The sequence below is a fragment of the Oculina patagonica genome, chromosome 14 (genome assembly GCF_052425735.1).
Source record: "Oculina patagonica isolate OP01 chromosome 14, crgOcupat, whole genome shotgun sequence".
Taxonomy (NCBI): domain Eukaryota; kingdom Metazoa; phylum Cnidaria; class Anthozoa; order Scleractinia; family Oculinidae; genus Oculina; species Oculina patagonica.
Genome location: NC_135771.1, coordinates 24,912,675 through 24,923,280, shown reverse-complemented (window position 1 = coordinate 24,923,280; position 10,606 = coordinate 24,912,675). Strand labels below are relative to the sequence as shown.

The window sequence follows — 10,606 nt, the reverse complement described above, 5'->3', positions numbered from 1 at the left end:
ACTTATTTCCATTTTCAAACAAGACTTACCGTATTTACTCGAATAAGCGCCGCCCCCGAATTACCGCCGCCCTCGAATAAGCGCCACATTTGGGACAAAAACTTAATAAGCGCCGCCCTGAATAAGCGCCGCAGTCCCGATGCGGTGCTTATTTGAAGAATTTCGTTTAACTTAAAACGACACTTCAAAGCAACTCTAAAACAAGCTTGAACATTTCTTTGCATCAAAAGCGATGTTTTGCAGTTATGAGTGATTGTTTTATCGCTCTCCCATTAGTTTTTCTATTCAACACTCTTACAATACGTAGTTCTGTAAATGTTATGAAGACCGCAAACTTTGCCACGACAGCTAGCGCCACTTCTGTCTCAGCAAGAGACAAATACTGACAATCAAAAGACGCTTATTTTCAACAGCAGTAAAAGATAAGATTTTTTGTGGCGTCCAAATTTTAAATAAGCACCGCACTTGAGGCGCAAAAAATTTAATAAGCGCCGCGGCGCTTATTCGAGTAAATACGGTATGTTAAGCTAGAGTCCTCACTCTACCTGAGACAACGACGTCGAAGATGGCTAACTTCTTTTTCATTCCATCTCAGCTGTTTTTGCAAAGACCTCTGCACTCATCAACCCAATAATCTCCTTCTCCAGAAATGCAACCAAAACAATATTTGGAATCTCACAGAATCAAAGTTAGCCCGCAAATAAACAGCCATCCTCCAAAAGGCAAAGGTCGTTTACCGTAACGAAAAAACTGCTGTGATTGGTAAAAAACTGAATTGTTGACGTCACGAAAATTGATCAATCGGTTCCGCGAAGGGTATTAATCTTGAAACAACAGGCGGAACACGACTGCTTAAATATCAGAAACAGTTCCATTCTCAATTGGAATATCCCAGAACATTTGATGTCTAAGTTCGTGGACAGTTAAATATACAAGATGACTTCAAAATTACAAACCAGTGGGCAAAAGTTCTACCAAAGAGAGGTACTTATCTCAATAATATTATTATTGCACAACAGTACGAACGCCTCTGTTACGTAATCAGCAATTTAAATTGTACCATAACTTAGTAGATAAGTTCTACCTTAGCTTTTTTTTTGCCTTACAGAAGCCGTCGTCAGAAAACTCTCCAAGAATGGACAGATTTTCAGCCTTTTTGGATCTCCGAACGCCTCTGTTACGTAATCTGCAATCTGAATAGTACCATAACTTAGTGGATGCGTCCTACCTTAGCTCATTACCTTAGCTCATTTTTTGCTTTACAGAAGCCGTCTTCATCAGAAAGACAATTTATTCGAAAGACGATGTCAGAAAGTTTCCAAGCATGGACAGATTTCCAGCCTAGCAGTGCGGTGCATAATTAAGGGTATGCTTTAGGTACGAACGCTTATGTTACGTTATCAGTGATCTAAGTAGTACCATAACGCAGTATATAAGTCCCACCTTAGCTCATTACTTTTGCTTATTTTTGCGGAAAGACAATTTATTCGAAAGCCCATATCAGGGGGGGGGGGGGGGGGGGGGGGGGGGGGGGGGCCCCCCCCCCCCAAAGGGGGGGGGGGGGTTTTCCCGCCCCCCGGGGCAAATTGGGTTTATTTTTTTTTTTTTTTTTTTTCTCTCCCCCGGGGTTTTTTTTCGGGTTTTCTCCTTTTTTTTCCCCCCCAAAAAAAAAAAAAAAAAAAAATCAAAATAAAATTTAAAAATCCCACCCCTTAAAAATGAGCCCCTGGCCCGGACACGGAGGGAAACCTCGTCCCACGTATGGACTTTAAAATTGTATTTACATTTTACATTTACATTTTAAAGTCTCCAAACATGAACAGATTTTCAGCTTTTTTGGTTCATGTCTCCATAAAAAAATAAGTTTTATTGTGATCGGTTTAAAACCATTGACGTCGCAGACACGAATCAATCGGCTCCGCAGATGATATTTTGCACCGGCCCGAAACGAGAAGCAAAAAATTGCAACATTTGGTAAATTAACAAGAAAATTTAGGTAGATTTGCTATCTTAGTTTGTGGACAGGAAATTAAATGTACAAGATTACTAGTGAGCAAAGGTTTTAACGGAAAGAGGTAACATCGTAAATCTGTGAGAATTATCTTTGATGTGTCAAAATTTTGACTGAAATTTTTGCTCGGTGCATAATTAACGGTATGCTTTGGTACACTTATTTATCAGAACTTAATAGTATTTGATCTTTTTTTGGCCTGGCCGGCCTTTGAAGGACAAAGCATTATTTCAACAAGTAAGAATAGAACGCGCAGTTGATATATAGAGGATAATACATGGTTGCGTGGAGATATGCATTTTATCTTCGAGTGTTCAACTCGATATATAAATTTCATATCTTAAAGCAACCATGTATTACTTTGTTTATTTTATACACCACTTATAACGGGGTTTTTGACGATTCTTCGAAGATTTCCGACCTATTTTCGAAGATCGCCGAAGGTTTTCAAAATGCTGTTCGAAGTTCATACGAATGTTTCCGAACTTTTTACGAAAATTTCCGAAAATTAATTAAGATTTGCGAAGATTGCCGAGGAAGATACGAAGATGTGTCGATTTAATATCGATAAACTTTGGCTCATTCACCATTAAAACATGGCAAACTCGTCAGCAAACGTGACCAAATCGATATCTTCACAAGTGAAAGATATCATATCTTTTACAGCGTAAAAATATGATTTTTTCTCAAAAAAAAAAATCCTGGTAATTCTTCTAGATTATATAATAAATTACTGAAGGTAAATCAGATCTTGCCTAAAATAACTTTGCAACTATTGTTTTAAACGTATATTACAAGGGTTGCTATGTAAATGTACATTCTTCGGCTTTATATAATCGGTGAAAGAAAAATAACGGCTCAAAAAATATAAATTCAAAATATATGATGGTAGTTAATGGCTAACTAGTGAAGATTTCTTGTTGATATAATCAGTTCAAACGTAAATTTGCAAGGACCACTGAGGCGAAATAGATGTACTGGATCCCCTAACTCTACAGAATAGTTCGTTTTCTCTTGGTTCATGATGCTTTCGCACGAGGAGACGCGACACGCGAGGAGGAGAAAAACCTTCGCGCGTCGCGTATCTTCAGGTGAAGTGATTTTCTTGCCCATCTCCTGCTCGACTGGCCTTGATTACAGGAGCCCATTAGACAACCATAACTGCGTGGATAAGTCCTAAGTATCTTGGCTCATTTTTTGTCTTACAGAAGCCGTCTTCATCGGAAATATTCGAAAGCCCATCAGAAAATTCTTCAAGCATGGACAGATTTTCAGCCTTTTCCGTTCATGTCTACAGGAAAATAAGCCGTGCTGTGATTGGTTTAAAATCATTGACGTCACAGAAGCTGAACAAACGGTTCGAGACGAATTGCACAGGCGGTGTTTTTCACCGGCCCGAAACGAGAAGCAAAAACATTGGAAGCTTCTTGAACCTTGGTATCTAAGTACGTGGAACGTTAAAGGTACGAGCAAACCTGGGAGCAAAGGTCTTTAACGAAAAGAGGTAGTTATCTAAATAATATTACGGCCGTGAAGCTGTGAAATTATTTTTGATATGTCAAAAATTTTGAGCAACTTTTGAGCACAAATTTTGTGCTGGTTGATTATCGTAGGGTGCTTAATTAAGGATATGCTGTAGGCTTGACCTAAAAGAACGCCTCTGTTACATAACCAGCAATCTGAATAGCAATAGCACTTTGTTTTGGTACTTAATAGTACTAAATACTTTCAAAGGCCTGTCTTTGACGGATAAATCATTGAATTTCTCTAAACGAGATTTAAACGCGTATTGACATCAGTTCGTTCAATTTTTAAGCGGCTTGTATAAAGACAATTTAAGGCATTTAAATATTATTACGCTAGGGTGAGTAATATTGTTTTTTGTGTACTTCCTTTTTTTCGACGTAATCTTTTTTGCCAACAAAACGATAAAGGAGAAATAAAAGGAATAGAAAACACATTCCTTAACTCTAATTCTAAAATTTTAGCAGTGCGTTAATCTAATTATCATGCAAAGGGGGCGAGCGGTGTTTGTTTGTTTTTGAGACACGTGTTTAGCAACGAGTCACGTTTTTCTGAACCAATTTTCGGATCGAGAAATCATGGATGTTCAAAAACCAAAGACAGGTTATGAATCCTATTGTTTTAAAGCATTTTATTTTTCATTAAAAAATCGGGAAGACCAAATGTGCTTGCTAGACCTAATGTTTAATGCGTTGAACGCCAGATTGACAGATCACGTTTTTAGCCCTGGCCGGAGTCACTCTGTTGTTTTTTCGACAGTGCACTTTCTAACGCTCGCAGTGACTCGCTCTACCCAGTAGTATAAATGGGTACCGGTCGGACTGGGCGTCTTTTCGACGTCCTGAATTGACTGAGTGCCGAGACGATTCTGAGTGTTTCTCGCCCTGCTAGCTCCGACCAACACACGTCTAGATCGTCGTCTGTGACAGAATGGACATAAGTAAGACAGGTTGCATAAATGATGAAAAGAAAAGAAAAATATCTTAATATCAATAAAAGTGATATCACTAAGCTTACCAAGGCTGTCTACCCAGAATACCACTGGGTCATATTTGACAACAACAACAACAACAAGCCTTATTTCGGCATGACTATAAATACATACAGTATTGCAAAAGTGTAAAAGTTAACTAAAGCGAAACTTATAACGATCATAATCAAGTAATAGGAAAAAAAGAAAAATAATTAACGTATGTGTTACATCATTTTCATTCGATAGAAGATTATCTCGTAAAGATAAGCATCTCAAAATGAACTTCATCAGTTGTTTTAAAAGGCATCCACTTTTGCAGTCTTTCATAATGAAATGAAGACAAACTTTAACTTTATTTTTCCTTCAGTACTCTTCTTCAGGGTGAAAAAGACAGGAAAAAGGAAAACCACAGCAACAACTACCCTGAAAGGCAAGAAGAGATATAACATGTACGTAGCTTGGATCTTCAGTGGTCAGATTGCGCTGGGAATCATACTCAACACTATCACAATTTTGACTTTCAACAAGAACCGACATCTGCTAACTGTGTCAGATCTGCCAATCCTAAGCATCGCCATAGCAGACGGCGTGTTGGCTTTATTTGTGATGCCTTTTGGAGCAGTTGCAAACTTCCGCGGCTCGTGGCCATTTGGCGCAAATGGATGCAGTTGGTACGCATGCGCTAATGCCACCGTTGGCTTCGGTACCATGTTACATCACACAGTCCTTGCAGTTGAAAAGTGCTGGAAAACCCATCGCCCAATGACAGCAGAACTCACTCGCAAACAGATGCTAAAAATCATTGCTTTCCTCTGGGTATTTGCAGCACTGTTGGGCATCCTTCCACTGTTTGGCTGGTCGTCTTATGGCGAAGAAGGCACTGGAGCCACATGCTCAGTAAAATGGCGGTCAGATGGGTATGTTCATTCTTCGTTCATCATTTGCGTTTTTGTGATTTTCTTTACAGGTCCTGCTGTTTCCATGGTTCTATCGTATGCGATTATCTACTACGATTTACAACAAATGGCAAAAAGGGGAAAACGCAAATGGGGTAACGAAGCACACCAAACATTAGAGGTTGTACTTGGTCAAAAGAAAGTGGCCTTGACTGCTTTCATAATAGTAGCTGGTTTCTTCGTGGTTTGGACGCCCTATGGTGTCGTGTCGTTTTACTTAGCATTCGGTAAACCTGAGCACATATCTCCACTGGCTTCTACTATTCCTGCCATATTTGCCAAAACATCTGTGTTTCTCAACCCGATTATCTACGTTATTCGGTACAAGAGATTTAGAAAAGGGGTAAAGAAGCTTTTTAAGGAGATAACGTTTTCAAATAACTCAATTTAACTCAATTTCCTCAAATGTAGGCGAGGTGGCCTTATGGTTTAGTGTAGGGGTGAAGAACCTTTTCAAGGAGATAAAGTTTTCAGATGACACAATTTCCTCAAATGAAGGCGCGGTGGCCTAATGGTTAGTGCGCTGTACTCCGGATCGAGTGGTTCGGGTTCTAGCCCTTGCAAGGTCATTGTGTTCATGGGCAAAAAGCTATGCTCTTAGAATGCCTCTCCCTACCCAGATGTATAAATAGTGGACAACGCTTTACTGTACATGTATACAATTTCATGTTCTGAATGATAAGTGCTTCATTTTTACATGCTAAACACTTGTGTGGTATGCAATTTTTTTTACAAATAATAAGCCGAATAGCACTAAAAATTCTATTAGCAACAATGTAAATTTTTTCTCAGAAAATAAGAACCTATTAAGGACCTAAATAGCCTAAATTTGTGTTAACTACCATTTATGTAAGAACCTGTTTAGGCTAACCTGGAAAAACTAGGTTCTTACTCGCGGGTTTTTACTGTATTAATATTAAATATTATTATGACTGTATATCAAATATTATTATAAATTACTTAAAATAACTTGCAACTATTGTTTTAAACATGTATTACAAGGGTTGCTTTGTAAAAGTATTTTCGATGTAAATAAGCTCGGTCTTCCAAAGTTTGCAAATTCCAAAAGCACGTCAATCTTTGTACTGCATTTTGACTTTTTCTGCTATTTTCAAAAAATTTCGCGATTTTTTTTGAAAATCGCGAAATTAAAGACCCGCGAAAAAGGTTCTCGCGAAAAATAACGACGTGAACTTTAATACCCATTCTATAAAATTCGTTTAAATTAATCAACTTTACGGTCAGTTTTCTACATAAATATCTTGGTACAGTCGTCAAACTAACTCTTCTTTGTTACAAAGGAACATGTTAAACTGTTTTAAATTTCGTTTTGTTATATAGTTTAACTATATATTGCTGTGGAAAATTAAAATCAGTTGTGCCAATTTTGAGACTTACTGTTTGTTAATGCAGACCGTTTTTTGACAATTTTCGCGAAATTTAGTTTCTTTAAATGTATCGTTTTGGCCAAATCGCGAAATTTAAGTCCCGCAAAATATGCCCGTTTCATTTTCGCGAAATTAAGTGCCCACGAGAATAAGTAACAATAAGGTATATGGTGTATCTTAAGACATTAGTCGACAGTGTTCTACATGTATATATGAGTAGCCTTAAATTATTGTAAATTACTGTGTCCTTGAGTATTTAGTATATGAAAGAATTTCCTGTGATATAAATAAAGTTTTGTTGTTGTCGTTGTTGATGTTGTTGTTGAATTTACTGTTTACGAGGAGGAAACCACATCAGCCGTAGCTGGAGTTGTTGTTATCGTCGTCGTTGTTGTTTTCCACACGAAAAGTGTGTAAAGTACAACTCTCGGTTATAAGCCCTTAGCTCATAAATACAAGTTATGTAGCGCTTTCGAGTAGTGTACTATGGAATATCCCACGAGTCCCTTGTATTTTTTCGCTTACTAAATTTCGTCGAGAATAAGATTGCAGCGCACGATGGGAAGGTTGGGTTGAACACCGTCGAATATACAACGGCTTTCCTGTATTCTGATTGGCTGTATTTTCTATGGCATGGTATAAAACTCCGTAAGGATGGGACAACAAGAGAGCTATACCGGGGGGGGGGGGGAGGGGAGGGGGGAAACGACTTTAAGAGTCATAAACTGTAAGAAAGCTACCCTTGTTACTGCTCCTTTCAGGAACACGATTTCTCTTAAGTTCAAAACCTAACAAGCGATTGCGTTCTTCGCTGCCGTCAATGGGCCCTTTGCAGCTTACGGTCACATTTTGCCGGAGTTTTGCGGTTAAAGTGCATACTGCATTCCCATTGAACACTGCGTCCCGTTCTTTACACCATTATACAAATACAAATACAAATACAAATTTTATTGTCCTCTCCCCATGGAGGCTTTTCAGGGACAATGAAAAAAAAAAGAGAATAAATGTAATAAATTGGCTATAAAAATTATTTACATTAAAACTATTTACAATGATATAATAAAAATACTTTAAAATGCTAAAAATTATCTAAAAAAAAAATAATTGCTAAAACTATAAAAATCACGTGTAGAGTTTATGACATTAAAAACTGATTTAAAAGATCAGATTTCATTTTACGTTTAAAAATAATAAGGGATTCACTTAATTTAAAATGAGGTTGCAGCACATTCCATAAAGCAACAGTTCTGTAATAAAAAGATCGTTGTCCCGACTTGGTCTTAAAATTCGGTATGTTAAGCTGCGAAGAAGATCTGGTCTCCCGACCACTGATGTTCCCTCTGGAGATAAGATTAGATCGAAGATAGTTTGGTACTTGACCTGTCATAGATTTAAAGGCTAAGATAGCGTCTCTTAGAAACACGTGGGACTCAACTGGAATCCATCTCAGGTTTTTCAGGGCTGGAGTTGCATGATCATACTTCCTTGTCCCGGAAACTATGCGAGCAGCGAAGTTCTGAACCCCTTGTAGTTTGCGTATATTGCTAACAGAAGTATTCGACCAAACGGACGAGCAATAATACAACTTACTAAACACTAGAGAATTAATTATTGTAACAAGTATGTCTTTCTTAAATACATGTTTAACTCGACTTATTTGCCCTAAAGCAGACATACAAGATGATACTGTTTTAATTTTTATTATATATAAAATAAAGGTAAGGGGTTTTTTTTTTTTTTTTAATAAGGTGAAGGTGAGTGAGGATTTGCCCGCCTTTCTAACCTGGGTACCACTAGTTATTATTATTAATTGTGTGGTCATCAAATGAAAGTTTACTATCAAACACTACACCCAGGTCCTTAACAGAGTCCACGGGTAGGAGTTCCTTACCCAGAAGGGTAAGACGAAAATCCTGAAGTTTCGATATCATTTGCCGGCTTCCATATACAATCAGTTTAGTCTTGTCCGGATTCAGGAGTAGCCTATTATCAAAACACCAGTTTCGTAGCTTAATAAGATCGTCGTTCATCGCAGCCATAGTCGATTCACAGTCCTGGACCCGGAATGACATGAGAAGTTTAAGCCTGGTTTCCTATCTGACGTCGCAGTGGTCGCGACGATCGCATCACACTCCGTGTATCGCAGATCGAGGCGCTGTTCCATTCGCTCGCGCGATCGTGAGTGTGTGAGGGATCGATCATTGGGCGTCGCATTCGCGTCGATCGCATGTGTTCCTTTTCGCCGATCGCAGCGATCGCGGGTGCTGGTCTCGCGTCGTCTGCTCGCCGGTCCCGTCGCGGTGTTCCTTCGCGTCGCGCCCTCTCGTCGTCTGCGATCCCGTCGTCTGCGATCAGCCGGCTAAGTGTCATCAACATAACAGTCCGTAGAACAGTGTTGCGAGATTGATGGTAAGTCATTGGTGTAAACTGTAAAAAGCAGCGGCCCAAGTATGCTTCCTTGGGGAACACCGAACCTCATCGACAGGGGCTCGGAAAGAGCAGTATTTATACGCACAGCTTGGTACCTGTTGGACAAGTAACTCCTGAACCACTGGATGGTAGAGGATGACAAGCCAATATCTTGTAGTTCGTTTACCAGTATATCATGGTTGACACTATCGAATGCCTTACTCATATCAAGAAGAACTACGGCTGATGTTTTCTTTTGGTCGATTGCGGTTAAGATACGATCAGAAGTGTAGATAGAGGGGGGAGGGGCGGAGAGTATCTCCCTCCTCCCTCTTTTGCGCTTTCTCCCTCCTCCCTCTTTTTGTGCCTTTCTCCCTCCTCCCTTTTTTTGCCTTCTCCCTCCTCCCTGTTGGCCTTCTCCTCCTCCTCCCTCTAGATAAGTGACGTCTCGGTGGAATGCCATTTTTTATTACCACTTTGATGGACAGAGAGTCGGTACTCCTCCAGATAAGGCATGAGTTGATTTAGAGTGATACGCTTACATACTTTTGAAAGAACAGGCAATAGCGAAATCGGGCGGTAGTTATTTGGCTTTTCATGATCGCCTTCTTTCAACACAGGGACCACTTCAGCTGTTTTCCATTGCGTTGGAAAGGTGTTACTTACGAGGGACTCATTTATTATGGACGTTACAGATGGCAAAATAGCAGGAAGACTTTGCTTGATCACGGGGGGGGGGGGGGGGGGAAAAAAAAAAATAAGAGGGGGGGGCCCCCCCCCCCCCCCCCCCCCCTTCTTTTTTTTTTTTTTTTTTTTTATTTTTTTTCTTTTTTTTTTTTTTTTTTTTAAAAAAAATACCCCTCTCACATATAAAAAAAAAAAAAAAAAAAAAAAACTCTTCTTTTTTTTTTTTATCTTTTAAAAAAAAAAAAAAAAAAAAAAAAAAAAACACCCACGAAAAAAAAAATAAAAAAAACTTTTAAAAAAAAAAAAAAAAAAAATACTTCACCTTTTATACAAATAAAAAAATAAAAAACCCCCCCTTTTTTTTTACCTTAAACCCTAAAAAAAAACCCCCCCCCGGCGGGCCCCCCCCCACCAAAAAAGGAGAACCCCCCCCCCGGGTTGATCACACGTATGCTGATTTTATCAATCCCAGGGGCCTTATCACTTGGCATTGATGTAATTACCTTTTCAACTTCGCCGCAGTTGACAGGTCTAAATGAAAACTGTTGTAAAGAGTGATAGCACCTTGGCACAAATGATGACTGTGTGAGGTCATAACTGCATTCATTTGCCAACGAGGAAATTTTTCCAACTGTGTTTTGACCGACAGAAGTGAAGA

General features: G+C 39.0%; 1 protein-coding gene across 1 annotated transcript; it reads left to right on the top strand.

Annotated features, from left to right (window-relative positions):
* Positions 1-504: 504 nt before the first annotated feature.
* LOC144639133 (visual pigment-like receptor peropsin) lies at positions 505-6,188 on the top strand. Its single transcript, XM_078498382.1, has 4 exons — positions 505-984; positions 1,109-1,377; positions 3,220-3,515; positions 4,876-6,188. Exon 4 carries the CDS (start codon positions 4,956-4,958, stop codon positions 5,853-5,855), a length of 900 nt encoding a protein of 299 aa, XP_078354508.1. The 5' UTR covers positions 505-984; positions 1,109-1,377; positions 3,220-3,515; positions 4,876-4,955; the 3' UTR covers positions 5,856-6,188.
* Positions 6,189-10,606: the final 4,418 nt, after the last annotated feature.